This window comes from Trichosurus vulpecula, chromosome 4, assembly GCF_011100635.1.
Source record: "Trichosurus vulpecula isolate mTriVul1 chromosome 4, mTriVul1.pri, whole genome shotgun sequence".
Lineage (NCBI taxonomy): Eukaryota > Metazoa > Chordata > Mammalia > Diprotodontia > Phalangeridae > Trichosurus > Trichosurus vulpecula.
In genome coordinates, this window is record NC_050576.1 from 311,958,092 (window position 1) to 311,980,638 (window position 22,547).

The 22,547-nt window shown below is 34.7% G+C and overlaps 1 protein-coding gene across 1 annotated transcript; it reads left to right on the forward strand.

Moving 5' to 3' along the window:
* The first annotated feature begins 2,930 nt into the window (after positions 1–2,930).
* LOC118849225 (biogenesis of lysosome-related organelles complex 1 subunit 2-like) lies at positions 2,931–3,270 on the forward strand. Its single transcript, XM_036758305.1, has one exon. The coding sequence runs from the start codon at positions 2,971–2,973 to the stop codon at positions 3,268–3,270; it is 300 nt and encodes a 99-aa protein (XP_036614200.1). The 5' UTR covers positions 2,931–2,970.
* The last annotated feature ends 19,277 nt before the right edge of the window (positions 3,271–22,547 follow it).

The window sequence follows — 22,547 nt, forward strand, 5'->3', positions numbered from 1 at the left end:
TTCTTCTCTTATAGGGCAAGATAAATTTCTACGCCCCATTGCCTGTGTATCTTATTTCCTAGTTGCATGCAAAAACTTTTTTGTTGTTGTTTTTGAACGTCTGTTTTTAAAACTTTGAGTTCCAAATTCTCTCCCCTCTTCCCTCCCTGCCCACCCTCCCTAAGAAGGCAAGCAATTCAACATAGGCCACATGCGTATCATTATGTAAAACCCTTCCACAATACTCATGTTGTGAAAGACTAACTATATTTTGCTTCTTCCTAACCTATCCCCCTTTATTGAATTTTGTCCCTTGACCCTGTCCCTTTTCGAAAGTGTTTGTCTTTGATTACCTCATCCCCCTGTCTGCCCTCCCTTCTATCATTCCCCCTTTTTTATCTTTGTCCTCCTTCTTTCCTGTGGGGTAAGATACCCAATTGACTGTGTACGGTATTCCCTGCTCAGGTCAAATCCGATGAGAGCAAGATTTACTCATTCCTCCTCCCCTGACCATTCTTCACTTCCAATGAACTTTCTTTTCTTGCCACTTTTATGCGAGATAAGTTACCCATTCTATCTCTCCCTTTCTACCTCTCTCAATATATTCCTCTCTTATCCGTTAATTTGATGTTATTTTTTTAGATATCATCCCTTCATATTCAACTCACCCTGTGCCCTCTATCTATGTATATGCATATATATATATAAATACATACACCCACATATATACATACATAGACACACACATATGTATATATATGCATACACACACATATATATGTATATATATATATATATATATATATGCATATTTCTTTCAGCTACTGTGATATTGAGGTCTCACGAATCATACACATCATCTTTCTATGTAGGAATGTAAACAAAACAGTTCAATTTTAGTAAGTCCCTTATGATTTCTCTTTCTTGTTTACCTTTTCATGCTTCTCTTGATTCTTGTGTTTGAAAGTCAAATTTTCTATTCAGCTTTGCTCTTTTCACTGAGAAAGCTTGAAAGTGCTCTATTTTATTGAAAATCCATATTTTGCCTTGGAGCATGATACTCAGTTTTGCCTGGTAGGTGACTCTTGGTTTTAATGCTAGCTCCATTGACCTCCGGAATATCATATTCCAAGCCCTTCAGTCCCTTAATGTGGAAGCTGCTAGTTCCTGTGTCATCCTGATTGTTTTTCCACAATACTCAAATTATTTCTTTCTGACTGCTTGCAGTATTTTCTCCTTGATCTGGGAGCTCTGGAATTTGGCAACAATGTTCCTAGGAGTTTTCTTTTTGGGATCTTTTTGAGGAGGTGATCTGTGGATTCTTTCAATTTCTATTTTACCCTCTGGCTCTAGAATATCAGGGCAGTTCTCCTTGATAATTTCTTGAAAGATGATATCTAAGTTCTTTTTTTGATCGTGGCTTTCAGATAGTCCAATAATTTTTAAATTATCTCTCCTGGATCTATTTTCCAGGTCAGTGGTTTTTCTAATGAGATATTTCACATTGTCTTCCACTTTTTCATTCCTTTGGTTCTGTTTTATGATATCTTGATTTCTCATAAAGTCACTAGCTTCCACTTGTTCCAATCTCATTTTTAAGGTAGTATTTTCTTCAGTGGTCTTTTGGACCTCCTTTTCCATTTGGGTAATTCTGCCTTTCAAGATGTTCTTCTCCTCATTGTCTTTTTGGAGCTCTTTTGACATTTGAGCTAGTCTATTTTTTAAGGTGTTGTTTTCTTCAATATTTTTTTCAGAATTTTTTTGGGTCTCCTTTAGCAAGTCCTTGACTTGTTTTTCATGGTTTTCTTGCATCATTGTCATTTGTCTTCCCAATTTTTCCTCTACTTCTCTAACTTGCTTTTCCAACTCCTTTTTGACCTCCTCTTTTGAGCTCTTCCATGGCCTGAGACCAGTTCATGTTTTTCTTGGAGGCTTTTGATGTAGGCTCTTTGACTTTGTTGACTTCTTGTGCCTGTATGTTTTGGTCTTCTTTGTCACCAAAGAAAGATTCCAAAGTCTGAGACTGAATCTGAGTGTGTTGTCACTGCCTGGCCATGTTCCCAGCCAACTTACTTGACCCTTGAGTATTTTGTCGGGGTATGAGTGCTTGTAGAACTAAGAGTACTTCGTTCCAAGCTTGAGGGAATGTGCCATTGATTTCAGAGCTATTTTTATACAGCCAGCTCTGCCACACCAGCACTCCTCCTTCCCCAAGAACCACCAACCCAGACCTGATGCAAATATTAAGCAGGCTCTGCACTCCTGTTCTGATCTGCCACTTAATTACTCCTACCAGGTAGGCCTAGGGCCGGAAGTAACTGCAGCTGTAGTTCTGTAGCTGCACCACCCTTGCTGCTCCTGGGTTCGTGGCTGAACCAATAACTCTGTCCCCTGCAGCTTTTCCCACTAACCTTCTCTGTTGTTTTTTGTGTTTGTGGGTTGAGAAGTCTGGTAACTGCCACAGCTCACTGACTCAGGGCACTAGGGTCTGTTCCGCCCAGCTCCTGGTGTGGTTGGTCCTGTCGCCACCCATGCTGAGCTCTGCTCCCTTCTGCTCTGTGCACAATAGACCTCATCCAGCGACCATCCAGGATGTCCTGGGCTGGATCCCTGCTTCTCTTTGCTATTTTGTGGGTTCTGCAGTTCTAGAATTTGGTCACAACCATTTTTTATAGGTTTTTGGAGGGACCTGGAGGGGAGCTCATGCAAGTCTCTGCTTTCTAGCCACTATCTTGGCTCCACCGCCTGAGTCTATTTGTCAAGAAATATCTCGACTCTTCCCCTTTTCTCCCTTTCCTTCCACTCTTGCCCCTCTCCCTTCCCCTCCCTCCCCCCTCCCTTCCCCCCTTCCTTTCCCCTTTCTTCGCCATCCCATCCTTCCCTCCATCCTTTCTCCTACCTCCCTTCCCCAGCCTAGACGATGCCGTGGTGGAGACAGTGGAGGAGGCCACGGAGCCCGCCAAGGCGGATATCACGGGGCTGTGCCAGGACATGTTCTCCAAAATGGCCACGTACCTGACGGGCGAGCTCACAGCTACCAGTGAAGACTATAAACTTCTGGAAAATATGAACAAACTGACTAGCTTGAAGTATCTAGAAATGAAAGATATTGCAGTAAACATAAGTAGAAACCTAAAGGACTTAAACCAGAAATATGCAGCACTTCAGCCTTATCTGGATCAGATCACTCTAATTGAGGAGCAAGTAGCACCTCTTGAGCAGGCAGCTTACAAATTGGATGCATATTCAAAGAAACTAGAAGCAAAGTACAAGAAGTTAGGGAGGCGATGAAAGAATTCTTTAGCTCAGACTTTTAACTACAAGAATATTTTATAAGAGCTGAAATAAGTGGGATGGAACTTATCACTATGCTTCAATTCCTAAAAAGAAGCTGTGCTGCTGATCCAAGGAGAATCCCAGCCCCCACCTCTGGTTGGATGTGTAACTCTGGCCACCCCTACCCCCGCTGTGTTTTCCTAAACCTGTACCCCCCCAACCTCATCTTAATTGCGTGCTTCGTTGTGTGCCCTGGACCAAGGCTCAGAAATCAGGATCAACCCCGTCTAGAGCAGACACAGAGGAGAGACTCTAGTCTCCCTGTCTCTTCCCTCCCTCTCCTCTAGGCTCTCCCACACCCACCCCTTTCACAACCTGTTCTTGAACTTAAATAATAAATGCCAACATATGAAAAAAAAAAAAAAGAAATATCTCAGCACAAGAAAAACAGGCCTATCCATAGGAGAGTGGTTACTTGGGGATGGACTCATGGAAATCCCCTGAAAAAAAGAAAAAAAAATACAGAATGACCTTCAAATGTGGGATGGCACCTTCTCCTTTTCTAGTGTTGATGCATAACAATGGAAAATAAGACAAAAGGGAAGATAAGAATAATAAGACAGATAAGAATCTTAATTTAGGTCCCTCTAATATTTAACTTAGCTGATTGACTTCTCAACATGACATCTTTGTTCATTTTTCATCAGCAAGGCATACCACTAAAATAGAAGCTCTAATTATTTTAGGTATGGTTATGTGTGTGTGTGTGTGTGTGTGTGTGATGGACCTCCTATGGACTATTTCTCAGAAAAATGCTTTTAAATAAAAAAAAATGTAAGATTATCAAAGAAACCAATTGAAATGAAATTAATTTTTCTTAATAATGAAGGAAAAAAATTTACTAACTCCAGATTAAGAACCCCTATTAGATAAACTGTATTGAATCCATTATGACATAGTTGCTATAAATGAGAGTTGAAGGTTGTGTTACCCAAAGGGATTGATAAATCATTTTAGAGAGGTAAATAAGGGAGTTGATCTGTCATGATCCCCTAAGGATATTTAACATATTAATTTCATAAGACATTTGACCATCTCAAATTGCAGTGTTTAGGATCAGTATCTGAAAAAAAGACCCCCATGAAAATAATTGCAATTTATGAACCACAATCATTTGCATAAAATTGGGACATGAAAAAAAATCATGCAAAACATAATTGAACTCTACAAATTATATCAATACATACTTTGATAAATAGTGATTTCAATGCAAAGGTGGGCATAGGTGAGGGCTGTAAGATATACATTCGATATGGTGTAGATCAGGAATAAGAAAGGTGAAAAGTTGTTAGCTTATAAAGAGCTATTTTATGTTTATATAGCACAAATACATTTAATTGAAAGGAGAATCAAAAACCCTATACCAAATAATAATACAAAAATGAAATTGATATTATCGTTTAAAAATGTGTTGCAGTACTGATTTCATTCCTGAATTACCTGTCTGTATATTCAGAACTAGCTGTTAGAGGAGTCAAATCAAAGCAAGTCAACAGGCCTTTACTATGTGCTTATTTTTTTTCCAAGCCTATATTCCCAGGCTTATTTTGTTTTATGCTTGGGAATAAACAAAGAAATAAAAGATAAAAATTAGAATGAAACTAGATTAAATCATACACACACAGATGCACATATACACGTATATGCACATATATATATATATATATATATATACACACACACACAAATATAATACACACATATAGTTGTAACTCCTGCACACATATCTATTTACTATCTCTTTGTCTCTGTCTCTTTCCCTCCTTGCCTCTCTCTCTCTCTCTCTCTCTCTCTCTCTCTCTCTCTCTCTCTCTCTCTCTCTCTCCCCCCCCATTTATCTGTCTATCTATTTATCTATCAATATCTATCTACCTATGTATCTTACAATCAAAACAACTTGATCCTGACTCATTTAAATAAGTTGTCAGGGTTTAAATTGGTGTATGTATAGAAGAAAGGACATCAACATAATAATTACAATAATTTCTTATGGGAATTTTAGCAACTGGAAGTTAATTGTCATAACAAAGGTATTAAATAACTTAAAAACACTTTTAAAAAGTACCTTTAAACAAATGCTTGCCCTGTGTGCATAGTTAAGAGCTATAATAGCCACATAGGTCAGAGATCTATGATATATAAAATTTATAATTTGATAGAAGAAAAGATCATGGAAGATTATTAATTGTATCATATCATAAAACAGAAAAAGTAGCAAGTCAATTTAGTCTAAAAAATTGTTTGAAAGTTCCTAAACTAATCAAAGTCATCCAAAGGGCTTTTAAAGATGAAAATGGAAGAATGGCAAAATGAAAGAAAAAATATAAGTAAAAGGCTTGATTTTTTAAATAGAAATATTTCTTTTTGCCACTAAGGAAAGTAAATACTTAACATATACTTAGGGTCCTTAATACTCTTTTTCTGTAAGAGGGCCTGGATGAGTTGTGATCTTTATCATTAGGCTATCCACATCAATGTGATCCTAAATAATCTCTTTAAATAAATATACATACATAATTCTCTCTGTCTGTCTCTCTGTTTCTCTCTCCTTTCTTTCTTTCTTTCCTTGCTTCTCTTTCTTTTTCCTTTCTGTTATTCTCTCTGTATGCATACTATATATAAATATAACATATAATATATAAAGTACTATAAATAGAGAGAAAAGACTATGATAAAATTCACGCATGTGTGTATATATATATATATATATTTCCATATGGACACTGGCGAACACACATGTATATGTGTACATATATTTATAAACAAACATATCCACACACATATATGTATACATGCACACACAATATAATATTGGTTTCTATGGTCAGTATAGAGTGCTCTGTCTACATGTGAGTTCTATGTAGAACAAATATGAACATATATAAATTTAATATAATATACAAATATGTATATATTTTATATATATATATATATATGCATGCACATGCATGCATGTATATATGCAAGATGAAATTTAGGATCTTGCTTATGTGACCATTTCTAATCATGCAGGTTTTTTGTAGTAACTCACAGACATATTGACACAGTGCTAGAGAACCTCTTTACCTACACAGTGCTTGTATGTGATTTACATACATTTGCTACAGAATAATATACAAAGTCCTAGTAGGCTTAGTGCAATTTTAAGATACAAAAGTTTAAAACTACTCTAGAACTTTTGGAACACTATGTAAAATGATAAGGCATATATGTTTGTATGGATGTACTAGTATTGCTATAATTACTTTTTATTCAACTAGCACTATTTTTTCAAAAAGTATATTGTTCAAGTCAAGTCAAGAAGCATTTATTAAAACTTTGCTAAGTGATAAAAACTGTGCTAAGTACTAGAGGAACAAAAAAATAGGAAAGACAACATGTAAGACTTTTTGGAATGTATGATATATTTTTAACTCATTGAAAGTACATTATAAATTACAAGTATATTGTTCTTGTTTGAAAGATTAATGAATGTGGGCTCATATATACATACATATGTGTGTATGTAGGTATATAGGCAGAGATATAGCGAAAAAGATATCCCATATACACATGTCTCTGATGATTCAGTGCATATGATGTTCAATTTGAAGTCAGGAAGGCCTAAGATCAATTTTCATATTAGCCACTTACTTGCTGTGTGACCCCAGATAAATCCCTTAAGCATCAGTTTCCTCATCATGGGGATAATAATAGCACCTACCTCACAGATCTGTGGTAAGCATGAAGTGCGATAAAAATTTGTAAAGCCCTTTGAAAACCTTAAAATTCTTGCTATTATAAATGCTACATATATATGCATATACACACATACATATTAATATCCATCCATATATAGACAAATACCCACACAGTTATGTGTGTATATGTGTGTGTGTTTGTGATATTATATGTGGCAGCAATGTGAGATAGTAGAGTATTGATATTCCTGAGTAATTTACATTACCTTTTCCTCCATTTGTATATATGTGTTCATTTTGAGGAAATGGATTTTTTGCCTAGAACTTCCAGAATTCCAACTGATCAAATAATTAATAGGATGTTACTTGGAATAAGAACCCTGCATTTTACCACAATATCCCTGGAATAATGCCTAGCAAATGTACCTTGTATGCATATGTATAAAATAATTGTTAAAATATACATATCATATAATATATGTGTAAAAAAGAGAAGAATAAGATGTTTTCATTATCAAGCAATGGAGAGTTTATATTCACTTAGTGCTTTCTTGAGTGTTTTTCTCTCCACAACTCTTGGTAAGTAGTATTTCTATGTTATAAGCCTGAAAACTGAGGCTTGAGGAAGTTAAGTAGCTAGGTTGGTGGTTACATAACTAGTCAGTGATAGATTTGGATTTTTGCTTTTCCAATGAAATCATTTTTTTTCAGCTGCTGTGTTCAAATCACTGTACTAGGCCCTGGTATATGGCATATTTCTGCCTTCATGGATCATGGTTAACTCTGACTTAAGTTAACTCTGCCCTGATCATGGCTAACTGGCCTCTGACTCTTAGGCCAGAGTTCTTTCCATTATATCGCTTGACCTCCCACACATATATAGAGGGAAAAGAGCAAATATTCCAAGGGAATAGGTGAGGATGAGGAGAGGAGAGAGGAAGAAAAATTTGGTGTTATTTTAAAAAATGAACCAAAATAACAGGGAACTGAATATTAATTCAGACTGTTAAAAGATATATTTAAAAATTCAAATATTAATTGTACTATTTTTACATAACATGGCAGAGTATTACCATTCAGAATGCCCACTCCTGTCCTTTTGGCAAAGGATCCACCCTGTCTGATCAAAAAGCCCCATTTTCTCAAGGGATTTTGCCACCACTTAACCTCCATTTTGTCATTGAACAATGACATTATTCTTGTAAAAGTGAAGTTACCAAATAAAAGTGGTATCATTTTCATCTTAAAACATTCATTTCACCAGGTAAAAAGAGATAGGGAATAGACACTGCTATAATTTATCAGTGGTATGACAAGACAGCATATCCAGTGTAATAGTGAGTTGTCCATAGGAAACTCAAAGACTGTCCTGTGTTAGGAACAATCATTTTTTAAACCACATGCTTTAGATCTAGCAAGAAGCTCTAGCTCATTAAAATCTCATCTCCTATCTGCCCCAGAGTCTTCCAGAGCTACAAAATTTGAAGCATGCCTATGATGATAATCCTAGGTTAACAATGTCAGATGGTGTATTCATCTCCACCCACTGGAATTTTACTGTCATTATAGTTAAGGATCTCTGTCAATTTGAATAGACCACTTTGAAGGCTGTATAGAAAATAAGAGCATGACTCATTCTTGTACTGTCATTTACTCAGTGTCTTTACCACTTGCTGGAAATGATGGAGAGACTCCTATATTGTACTTGTAGAAAACATATCCATGCTAATGTCAGACTTATGAATCATTAATGTGTTTGAAAGTGAAGAGGATGTACCAGAAAACCAGTTCCTACTACTGAACCACCCATGATCAGCCTCATAATTCTAACAGGTGAATCTTTATCTCTTTGAGATTCAGTCCAATTATCCCATTCTTCATATATTATAAATGACTGACTCTGGAAAGACTTAATCAGGATATTAAAGGAAAAGCAAAGTTGAGAATACAGAAGTGGGATTGACAATAACCTTAGCCATAATGTGAGTGACATGTCACCCCACACTCAGAAATTTAGAAGAATAAAGCCTTGTTTATCTGTCAGGGGATCATTGATTGGCACCCATGATATTACTAATAAGATTCAGTCACAGGACCAGCCTAATACAGTCGAAGTTGTGAAAACAGTAACAAATAATATCTAACATACAATATGTAATATCTATAAATAAAAAGAAGTCATCCAGGCCTAGCACAATGCCTTGAAGATACTACTATAACTGATAATGATTAGCATTTATTTAGCAATTGAAGTTCTGCAAAACCCTTCACAAATATTTCATTTTATCCAACCAATAACCTTGGGAGGTAGGTACTAAGATTATCCCCGTATTTAAGATAAGGAAACTGAAGCAGACTGTTGTTAAACGACTTGTCCAGGGTCACACAGCTGATAAGTACTTGAGACTGGATTTGAATTCAGGCTTTCCTTACTCCAGGTCCTTCACACTTATCTACTGTGTCATTTAGCTGCTCAATATATGTATGTTGAGTGTTTTATTGTTGAAAGAAAGCATTAACACCCAAAGACAAATTAGACATTTGAAAGTTTAAAAGACTTATGTATTTCTACTTCATGCTTCATGACTCTTTCTACATCTTTGTTACAAATATTCCTAAGCACTCTTAAGACTATTCAAATAGCAAAAGAAAAAAGATGTCTGGTTTTACCAACTTCATTAAATGAGGTATTTTAAAATTAAGATGTTGTTCTGTCATTCATTCTTCTTCAATACTTTGTGATCCCATGGACCATTGCATGCCAAGGCCCTTCTATCCTCCACTATTTCTCAAAGTTTATATGTTCATTGTTTCCATGATATTATCTATCCACTTCACCCTCTGCTATGCCTTTTTTTTCCTTTTGCCTTCAATCTTTCCCAATATAAGTCCTGTCTTCTCATTACATGGCCAAAGTATTTAATCCTCAGCTTCAGTATATGACCTCTCAGTGAATAACCTGTATTAATTTAAATATTGATTAATTTGATCTCCTTGCTGTCCAAGGAACATGCAAAATTCTCCAGTACCACAATTCAAAAATCTCAATTCTGCCATGCTCAGCTTTCCTTTAGTCTAAATCTCATGACCATATGTTGCTGCAATAAATAAACAAGCAAAAAAACATAGATTTCACTATACAGAACATTGTCAGCAAGGTGATGTCTCTGCTTCAGTATATTATCAAGATCTGCAAAGTTTTCCATCCAAGGAGAAAGCTTCTTTTAATTTCATGATTGCAATTGCAATCTGAAGTGCTTTGAACCTAAGAATATAAAATCCAACACTACCATTTCTTCTTCCTCTATTTGCCAGGAAGTAATGGGAACAGTTGCCAAGTTCTTATTGTTTATGTTAAGCTTCAAGTAAACTTTACACTCTCCTCTTTCACACCTATCAAGAGGCTTCTTAATTTCTCTTCACTTTTTACCATTAGAGTGCATCTTCTGCAAATATGAGATTGTTGGTATTTCTCTCAGCAAGTTTAATTCTAGCTTTTGATTCATCCAGCCTGGCATTTCATATGAGGTACTCTGTTAATAAGATGACTAGATAACCATGTCGTACTTCTTGTTTCAATGAATTTATTTATCATAATTTTTTGTGTTTTTTAGATGATCCCAGTAACATTTATTTTTCCCACTTAATAGTATTTTATTTTTTCCAGTTACATATAAAGATAGCTTTCAACATTCATTTTTTGTAAGATTTTGAGTTCCAATTTTTTGTCCTTCCCTCCCCAAGACAGGAATCAATCTGATATAATTTATTAATGTACAATAATATCAAACATATTTCCACTTTACTCATGTTGTGAAAGAAGAATCAGAATAAAAGGAAAAAAACACAAGAAAGAAAAAAAACACAAAAACATAAAAATGCTATGCATTGATCTGCATTCAGACTCCATAGCTCTTTTTCTGTGTGTGGATAACATTTTCCATCACTAACTCTTTTGGAATTTTCTTCAATCATTGTATTGCTGAGAAGAGCTAAGTCTATCATAGTTTATCATCACACAGGGTTGCTGCTACTGTGTACAATGTACTCCTGGTTCTGCTTGCTTCACTCAGCATCAGTTTATGTAAGTCTTTCTAGGTTTTTCTAAAATATACCTACTCATCATTTCTTATAGAACAATCGTATTCCATTACATTCATGTACCACAATTTGTTCAGTCATTCCCCAACTGATGGGCATCCCCCTCAATTTCCAACTCTTTTCCACCATAAAAAGAGATGCTATAAATTTTTTTCTACGTATGGGTCCTTTTCCCTTTTTTATGATCTTTCTGGGAGACAGACCTAGTAGTGGTATTTCTGGATCAAAGGGTATGCACAGTTTCATAGCCTTTTCCACATAGTTTCAAATTGCTCTCCAGAACGGCTGGATTACTTCACAACTTTACCAACAATGCATTAGTGTTAGAGTTTCCCCACATCTCCAACATTTATCATTTTCTTTTAAGTCATATTACTAAATCTGATAGATGTGATGTAGTACCCCAGAGTTTTTTTTTAATTTGCATTTCTCTAATCAGTAGTGATTTAGAGCACTTTTTCATATAACTATAGAAAGCTTTGATTTCTTGCTCTGAAAACTGCTTGTTCATATCCTTTGACCATTTATCATTTGGAGAATGACTTGTATTCTTATAAATTTGACTCAGTCCTCCATATATTTGAGAAGTGAGGCCTTTATTTTAAAAAATGGATGTAAAAATTGCTTCCCAGCTTTCTGCGTACCTTCTAATCTTGGTTGCATTGGCTTTGTGCAAAAACTTTTCAATTTAATATAATCAAAATGATCCATTTTGCATTTCATAATGTTTTTATCTCTTGTTTCATCATAAATTCTTTCCTTCTCCCTAGATCTGACAGGTATACTATTCCTTGCTCTACTAATTTGCTGATGTTATCACTCTTTATGTCCAAATCATGTATCTATTTTGACCTTACCTTGATATGGATTGTTAGATGTTGGTGTATGCCTAGTTTCTGCCATACTATTTCCCAGTTTTCCCAGGATTTTTTGTCAAATGGTGAGTTCTTATTACATAAACCAGAGTCTTTGGGTTTAACAAACAGTAGATAACTATTGTCATTTATTGCTGTGTCTTGTGTACCTACTCTAATCTACTGATCTACCACTGTATTTCTTAGCCAGTACCAAACAGTTTGATGATTACTACTTTATAATATAATTTTCAACCTGGCATACCTAGGTCACTTTCCTCTGCTTTTTTTTTTCATTAATTATCTTGATATCCTTGACCGTCTGTTCTTCCAGATGAATTTTGTTATTATTTTTTCTACCTGTATAAGATATTTTTCGGTAGTTTGATTGGTATGACACAGAATAAGTAAATTAATTTAGGTAAAATTGTAACTTTTATTAAAGTAGCTCAGCCTACAGATGAGTAATTCATATTTTTCTAATTTTTTAGAACTGCTTTTATTTGCGTGAAATGCGTTTTGTAATTGTGTTCATATAGTTCCTTCATTTGTCTCGGCAGGTAGACTCCCAAATATTTTGTATTGTCTACAATTATTTTAAATGGAATTTCTCTTTCTATCTCTTGCTTTTGGACTTTGCTAATAATATATATATATATATATATATATATATATATATATATATATATATATATATAATGCTGATGATTTATGTGGGTTTATTTTATATCCTGCAACTTTGCTAAAGTTGTTATTCTTTTAATCATTTTAGTTGATTCTTTAGGATTCTTTAAGTATACCATCATATCATCGGTAAAAATTAATAATTTTGTTTCTTCATTGCCTGCTCTATTTCCTACAATTTTATTGTCTTCTTTTATTGCTGAAGCTAACATTTCTGGTACAATGTTGAATAATAGTGCTGACGATGGGCATCTTTGTTTCACCCCTAATCTTCCTGGGAAAACTTCTAGCTTATGCCCATTACATATTATGCTTGTTGATGGTTTTAGATTGATACTGCTTATCATTTTAAGGAAGACTCCATTGATTCCTATGCTCTTTAGTGTTTTTAATAGGAATAGGTGCTGTACTTTGTCAAAAACTATTTCTGTATCTATTTAGATAATCATATGGCTTCTGTTAGTTTTGTTATTGATATGGTCAAATATGCTGGTACTTTTCCTAATATTGAACCAGCCCTGCATTCCTGGTATAAATTCTGCTTGCTCATAGTGTAATATCCTCATGATAAATTGTTGTAATCACTTTGATAATATTTTGTTTAAAGTTTTTTGCATGACTTTTCATTAGGGAAATCGGTCCATAATTTTCTTTCTCTGTTTAGGCTCTTCCTGGTATAGGTATCAGCACCATATTTTGTCATAAAAGGAATTATATAGGATTCTTTCTTTGTGTATTTTTCCAAATAGTTTACAAAGTATTGAATTAATCATTCTTTAAATGTTTATGAGAATTTATTTGTACATCCATCTGTCCTTGGAATTTTTTTTCTTAGAGAGTTCATTGATTCCTTGTTCATTTATTATTTATTTCTAAAATGAAATTATATAAGTATTTTATTTCTTCTTCTGTTAATCCAGTCAATTTGTATTTTGGTAAATATTCATCCATTTCACCTAGATTATTGGTTTTATGAGAATACAGTTGGGCATAAAAGGTTCTAATTATTGCATTAATTTCTCCTTCATTAGTAGTGAATTCACTCTCTTCATTTTTGATACTGGTCATTTGATTTTCTTCTTTTTAAAATTGAATTAACAGAAAATTTACCTATTTTATTTTTTTAATAAATTCTGCCCTTTGTTTTGTTTATTAGTTCAATAATTTTCTTACTTTCAATTTTATCATTCTCTCCTTTGATTTTCAGAATTTTTTATTCAGAATTTAATTGGGGAATTTCAGTTTGTTTTTATTTTCTAGCTTTTTTAGTTACATACTCAATTCATTGATTTCTTCTTTCTCTATTTTATTAATGTAAACACTTCAATATATGAAATTTCCCCTTAGAACTGCTTTGGCTACATGCCCTATGTTTTGGTATATTATCTCATTAGTGTCATTCTCTCTGATGAAAGTATTTATTGCTTCTATCATTTGTTGTTTGACCTACTCATTCTTTTGGATTACATTATTAAGTTTCCAATTAATTTTTAGTCTATATTTCCATGGCCCTTTATTACACCATTTTTAAAAATTACATCATGATCTGAAAAGGATGCATGTTTTATATATACATACATACATACATACATATATATACATATATATGTGTATATATATACATATATATGTGTGTGTGTATATATATACATATATGTGTGTGTGTGTGTGTGTGTATACACATATGTCTTTTCTGCATTTGACTGTGAGGTTTTTATGGCCTAATATATGGTCACATTTTGTATAGGTTCCATGTACTTCCGAGAAAAAAAAAGATCTATCCCTTTCTATCCCCATTTAATTTTCTCCAGAAGTGTATGATATCTAACTTTTAAAAACCCTACCCATCTCTCTAACTTCTTTCTTGTTTATATTGCGGTTAGATTCATCTAATTCTGAAAAGAGAGGATGAAGTCCCTCACTAGTACAGTTTTGCTGTCTGTTTCTTCCTGTAACTCATTTAATTTCCCCTCTAAGAATTTGGATGCTATAGCACTTTGGTTCATATATGTTTAGTATTGCTTTTACTTCATTGTCTATGGTACATTTTAGCAAGATGTACTTTCCTGCCTTATTCTGTTAATTAGATCTGTTTTTGCTATTATTTTGTCTGAGATCAGGATTGCTATCAGTGTGGATTTTTTTTTTACTTCAATTGAGGCATAATATACTCTGCTCCAGCCTTTTACCTTTACTCTGTGTGCATCTCTCTCCTTCAGATGTCTTTCTTGTAAACAACATATTCTGGGATTCTGGTTTTTAGGCTGCTCTGCCTACCACTTCCATTTTATGAGACAGTTTATCCCATTCAAATTCAGTTATGATTACTAACTGTGTATTTCCTTCCATCTTAGTTTCCTCCCTGTTCTTACTTTTGTTTCTCCTTTCACCCTGTCTCTTCTCACCAATGTTTTGCTTCTGACTACCACCTCCCTCAATCTGTCCTCCCTTTTTCAACCTCCCCCCCCTTTTCTTTTCCTTTTCCCCTCCTACTTCCCTATAGGGTAAGATAAATTTCTCTACCCAATTGACTGTGTTTGTTATTCTCTCTTTGAGCCAAATTCAATGAGAATAAAGTTCAAACAATGCTTACTCCCTCCCTTCTTTCCCTCTACTGTAACAGGTCTTTTGTGCCTCTTCATGTGATGTAATTTATTATTCTGCCTTCCCCTTTCCTCTTCTTCTAGTACAATCATTTTTAACCCCTTCTTTTTTAATATCATATCAGTGTCAATTTATACCCAAACCCTCTCTTTATGTACACTCCTTTTAACTGCCCTAATAGAGATACAGTTCTCAATAATTACATGTATCATCTTCCCATGTATGGATGTAAACAGTTTCATTTTATTGAATAGTATGTTGTTTTCTTTCAGGTTGACCTTTTTGTGTTTCTCTTGAGTCTTGTATTTAAAGACTGAATTTTCTGTTCAGCGCTTATCTTTTGATAAGAAAATTTTGAAAGTCCCTTATTTCATTGAATGTTAATCTTTTCCCTTGAAAGATCATGCTGAATTTTGCTGGGTAGTTGTTTTTTTTTGTAATACAATCTCCTTTGCCCTCTGGAATATCATATTCCAAGCCTTCTGTAGATTTTAGTGTAGAAGCTGCTAAATCTTGTATTATCCTGACTGTGACTCCTTGATATTTGAATAGTTTCTTTCTACTGCTTGCACTATTTTCTCCTTGAACTGATAATTCTGGAATTCAGCTACAGTATTCCTTGGAGTTTTCATTTAGGGATCTCTTTTATGAGGTGATCAGTGGATTCTTGCAATGACTATTTTACCCTCTAGTTTTAGAATATCAGGGCAGTTTCCCTTGATAAATTTTTAAACAATGTTCTCCACCCCTCCCTCCCCTTTCTGATCATGGCTTTTAGGTACTCCAGTAATTCATAAAGCATTCTTCTTTATCTATTTCCAGGTCATTTGTTTTTTCCAATAAGGTATTTTACATTTTCTTCTAGTTTTCATTCTTTTGATTTGTCTGACTTACTGTTGATATCTCATAGACTCATTAAGTTTCTATTTGCCCCATTCTAATTTTTAAGGAATTATTTTCTTTGGTTAACTTTTCTGCTTCCTTTTTCCATTTGGCCAATTCTACTTTTGAAGGAGTTGTTTTCTTTAGTGGGTTTTTCCCCTACTTGGCCAGTTCTATTTTTTAAGGAGTTGTTTTCTTTAGTCAAATTTTGTGCTCCCCTTTCCAAGCCATTGACTCTTCTCTTTCATAATTCTCCTGGATAACTTCATTTCTTTCCCCATTTTTCTTCTACCTCTCTTACTTGATTTTTAAAATCCTTTTTCACTCATCCAAGCAGACTTTTTGGGCTTGAGACCAATTCATATTTTTCTTTGAGGCTTCGCATGTAGGTATTGTGAAATTGTTGTCCTCTTCTGAGGTTGTGTTTTGATCTTCCCTATCACCATAGTTGCTTTCTGTGGTCAGAGATCTTATTAAATATATATATATATATATATATATATATATATATATATATATATATATATATATATATATATATGTATAGCTAATATTAAAGTTGAGCTCTCCTCCTGGGGCACAGGGAATACTGTCCCTAGCTTCTGATGCTTGGAGCCAGGGACTTGGTCACTAGCTTTCCACACCCGGACCTTAGTTTTGCTTGTAGCTTGCCCACTGTGCTGGGGTAGCCCTTCCTAGTCAAAGATGTTGTGCTGGGTTCCAGTGATTTTCACTTTGCACTGGGGCAAGAGGCCTTCTAAATGGCCTTCTGTGCCACTAGCCTGCTGAGCCAGGATTGAGGGGACTCAATTGCTGAACTGTGCTGTGGCTAAGAGCCTCACATGGGCTTGCCTGGACACTGTCTGCCCTGGGCTGTGCTCCCCTTTTACTTAAATGAGTGAGACAGACCTTTCCTGAAGTCCTCCTAAGTAATGTTAACCTGGGCAATTGTTTACTCTGTGTTTTTGAAGTTTTTGTCATTCCAAAATCTATTTAGAGGCTGGATTTCACATTGTTTCTGAGGGAAACTAAAGAGAGCTCTGCCGACTTTCCAGCTTCTCTCCATCTTGGCTCTACCTCCTCTTTTTCCATTCTTAAATGAATCACTCATTCCATTCTGTTTCAACTGTTGCTTCTTGGCTGGTATATAAGTTCCACAGGAGAGAAGTAAGATGATAAGGTACTTGCATCTCTTCGAGGACTTACCAATTTTTTTTTTTTGTGATGCACACAGTTAAAGGATTTAGTCAATAAAATAGAGATTTTTTTTTGGAAACTCCCTTGCTTTCTCCATATTACAGTGAATGTTGGCAATTTGGGCTCTAGTTCCTGTGTTTCTTTAAAAGCCAGCCTACTCTTCTGGTAACTCTCAGTTCAAATATTGCTAATGCCTAGCTTTCAGAATCTTAAGAATAACTTGGCTGGCATGTGAAATAAATGCAATCATTTGGTAATTTCAACATTCCTTGGTATTGCCCCTCTTTGGGATTGGGAAATAAACTGATCTTTTCCTAGTGACCACTGTTGTGTTTTCCAAATTTGCTGGCAAATTGAGTGTAGCACTTTAACAGCAACATGTTTTAGGATTCTGAATAGCTCCCCTAGAATTCTATCATATCCACAAGTCTTATTATTAACAATGCTTCCTAAGGCCCAGTTGACTTCATTCTCCAGAATGTCTGGGTCTAGATCAGGAACCACACCACCATGGTTATCATTGATGTTAAGATCTTTCGTGTATAGTTCTATTTTGTGTTCTTGCAACCTCATCTTAACTTCTGTATCTGTTAAGTTCCTATCATTTTTTGCCTTTTATCATTTCCATTTCTCCATGAAACTTTCCCTTTATATGTCTTATTTTCTTGAGGAGATCTCTTGTCTTTCCCATTCTACTGTTTTCTTCTATTTCTTTCCATTGATCATTTAAGAAAACCTTATATCTCTTTGCTATTATCTGGAATTGTACATTCAGTTGAGTAGGCATACACTTTTCCCTTTCCCTTTTTCCTTTCGCTTTCCTTCTTTCCTCAGCTATTTGTAAATCCTCATCAAACAGCCATTTTGTGTTATTCTTATTCTTTTCTTTAGAATGCTTTTTTGTTGCTGTCTCCTGTACAATATTGCAAACCTCTGTCCATAGCTCTTTATGATCTAATCCCTTAAATCTATTCATGACTTCTGCTTTATATTCATAAGGGTTTTTACTTAGGTCATAATTATAAGATCTGAGGGTCTTCCCTAATTTCTTCTATTTAAGTCTGAATTCTGAACTAAGAAATTCATGATCTAAGCTACACTCATCTCCAGGTCTTGTCTTCACTGACTGTATAGAGCTTTTCCACCATTGGTTGCAAAATATATAATCAATCTTATTTCTATATTGATTATCTGGGGATGTTCATAGGTAAAGCTGCCTTTTGAGTTGTTGCAAAAAGGATGTTTGTTATGACCAGCGAGTTATCTTGACAAAGTTCTATAGTTCGTTTGTTTCTGCAACACTCTCTATGTCCACCCCCACCCTTTCCCAAATCATTACCTTGTCATGGTGGAGGGGCTTGTGCAACTCAATCAAACTATGATCTATGCCATCCTTTGTTCAACTTTCAGATAGCAAATTTGATGGCACAATCCTACAATGGTACAGCCTGGAGCAGAAAAATTGTCACCTGATTTCAGGGAAGATGAGTCTACTAGTGAAGTTACTCTACCATGCCTCTGATTGAGTTCCTTTCTGGGTCCCCCTCCCCTTTTCACTTTATTTTTGTATGTTGGCTTCCCACATTATAATAGAGAGGAAGAACTCTCTTTCTACTTCTCTTATTTGTATATATTGTTTAGCTCAGTGCCTGACACATGATAAACTTTTGATAAATACTTCTTTACTTGACAACTTGAAATTTCTTCTATAGCAATCTAAAAAGTAGTGAATGATGTGTTTCTTATGGGACTCTAGTTCATGATAAAAGAGAATGAAGATAAACAATGTCTGAAAGGTAAAACTGTTTCTTCTAAACAATGAGCAACTGCCTTGCAAATAGGTATAAGCTAAAACAACTTCATATGATTAAAGAATAATGTCTTTGTTTTAATAATGTCTTCATTGAGTTCTTACAAGTCATTTTGATCATATCCACTGTAAGGGAGATGAAGAGGACCCTTTGTCTGAATCTTTTTTTACTCCATTCATATTACCTTGAGAATAATTACTCAAAAAAATCAATGAATTATCACTGGGGATGTGGTATCCATCAAGGAGACAGAATTGTGTACCACACAAGGGTCTCATATTCTAGACTCAAATTTCTAAGGCTTATTTCTGGTAATACCTTCTACATTTCAATAATTTGACAATTCATTTCAACATATATTTGTTAAGGGCTGACTATGTGCTACACATTGTACTTAAACAAAGTAAATAAAACAACCCCACTCTGGAGGAAATTAAGTTCTGGTGTAGGATGAAACATGAGCAGAGGAAGATAATACAAAATTTATAAGGTGTAAAAACGAAATAATTAAGGAGTTAAGTAAATGATCCAGTCAACTTGATGAGATCACAGGACATTAAGACATCATCTGGGACTTCTGAAAGTGCCTCACAGAGATTTTTTTAAACAGAGTCTGTGAATGTCTTTTTTCCCCTTGAAAACTGCATTTTCATATAAGAAGTTTTGTTTATAATCCTATGGATTTTATTTTATACATTTGAAAAAATGTTACTATGAGAAGGGGTCATCAGACTGAAAAAGAGGTGTGTGACATGAAAATTTTAAGAATATTTGGTATCTTGTTAAGAGGGTAAAGGTTAATTGCTGATTGAGTCTACATGCCTGAAACAATAGTGGTTTGGATGCACCCCCAAGTTCCTCTGAGGGAATAGATTCAACAGTTAAGGCTGTCCCTAAGATGAAATGATTTACAGACTCTCAGAATAATAGACTTTTTTTTCCTTTTTGAGGAGCTGATCCCTTATAATGGCCGATAAAGGGAACTTTGCTGAGGGCTCTGGGCTTCTTTTCACCTTGTCCTTTGTTAAATGTTGCAAGATTTAAAAAAGCACAAAAGGGAAAAGATCAATTCAAACATCAATAAATAAATATTTCTTTAGGGTCTGCTCTCTATCAGATATCCAGTAAGGCACTGGAAGTACAGAGACTAGTATGAAGTAATGTTCCTCTGGGAATAAAATATGTAAATTAGTAAGAATGCAAGAAACATAAGCAAAATAAATAAAATATAAATTTTGGGAAGGTGGGTACTTATAGTTGGGAACATTATTATAAAAGTCATTATAAATATAGGACATAGTATAAAAATTATCCACCTAGGTACCATAATGCTTCTGCTCTAGTCCCACACTTAATTTTCATGAGGAAATCATAGTTTGTTTGTTTTTTTTTTCAGTAGTAAAGCCATGACATGAAGCCAAGTCTTCCGCACCAAATCAGTTCTTTTCCCTCTATACCTGAATTTCCTCCAATATCTTATATAATTATGCTCATTCCCAAATAACAGATGTTTTTCAGTATCCATAATTTTTCTTACTGCAAAACAATCATTTGCCCAACTTTTCTGAGGAATATTTTCCTAAATTGTAAGATTCAGGATCACTGGGACAGGAATGACATCTAGATTTTGATGAATAACTTTACTGAAAATTGTTTGTTCCCAGCAGTAACAAAAATATTAGCTGTAGGAGGTTTATGGATTTTAAATTTTAGTCTAAAAGAGTGGGACTGCCCTATTGTTCACAATTACCTAGTTCTCAGAATTGACTAGGGGCACATCCAGGTCTAAATGCAATGAATTCAAATGTGTTTCAGTTTGTAACTGGCACCTGTGGCTAGTGATCGCTGGTGTTTGTTTCATTCAAATGACTGCAAGTGGTATGCCCCCTGCAGAACTGTGACTGCTGTTCTTTTGAACTAATGATAAAATGTGCTTTCATGTGACAGATATTTGCTTTTTTGAGTTGCTGTAGTTATGTAACAACATAAACTAAATAAGAAATCAACCTATTCTTCCTTATTTAATGTATGTATAAGTGAGTCAACTTTATCTTATTATCACCCTAGAGATTTTGATGAAAAGCTAGCCCTCACCAGAGGTGGCATGGATAAAAGGCCATATATGTAGTATTATTTGAGGGGTGATAAAAGACTCATTTTTACTTCCCCCAAAATATCTAGCAACATCTATCATTGGCTTAACAGGATGTCTGAAATGTGCCCCATTATTGTCACTCCTTTGAATTATTGCATCCCTCTCCCCAAGTCCCCTGTTAGATAGCAAACATGTTACATTAGAGGTATATATAACACATGTAAACAAGTTGATTAGATTCTCTAAATGGCCACTTGTATAGACCTAAGTTCCTGAAGAGATAAAGTAAGAGATGAATATGTTTTGATTGTAGAAAGAAAAGTTTAGAATAAAAGAAGTACTACCAGAGAAAGGAAGTTTTCAGATATATGTTATTCTTTTCCTTAACCAGTAAATTACCCCTTCCTTCTTAACTTAAAGTACCTTAGAGTCCACTAATCCAACACCCTAATTTTACAGGTGATGAAATTGAGGTGTACAGAACTAAAATTCCTTGTGTCATAGAGGTAGCATATCATAAGCCAGAATGTGAATATAAGTCTTCTACTTCCAAGTCCAATATTATTTCTTAATTTAACTCATTTCACAAAGCAATTCTGCCTAAAGCCTGCTTTGAGGTCAAGAGTTCTTTATTAAAGTAAAAGATCCCTACTTGCCCACTCAAAGGACCAATTTTTAAGCCATTAAACTACATTTATATTAATAAACAACAAGAGTGACAGCAGCATTGACAATAATGCATTGCTTATCCTTTGATAATGTGTTGTTTCTGAGCCACAATATGTAATATTAGAAAGAGTGGTGGACTTGGCTCCTGGGTTCTAGTCTATTTTCTGACACAAGCTGTAGAATCTTGGGAAAGGAACTAAGTCTCTCTGATACTTATTTTCCACATCTGTAAAATAGAGAATAATACTCATAGTATATACCTCACAGAGTGGTTGTAAGAAAAGTGCTTGGCAAACCTTAAAACATTAAATAAATGTGATATGGACCGCTTTGTTAATCCTTTGCTATGTGTAGCCAACAACACCTTGCTTATCAAACTTAACCTCATAAACATGAGAACTGTTTGAGCAGCCTTGAAATTCTACTATGTCCATTCTAAAGCCATGCTATCTAAAATTAACTTGCCTTTCACTGCTGCATAAAACTTTTTTTTTACTAATCTCTCTTTATCATGCTAATCAGTTGAAGTTTTAAAGTTGCTCCTCTCTTCCCAGTTTCCTAACTTTACCATTAAATTTATAATGAAAAAAATCATGATTAACTGATATGTTACCTTAAGCCACCTCCAACCCAGATGGAAACCTCTTTTTGTTTT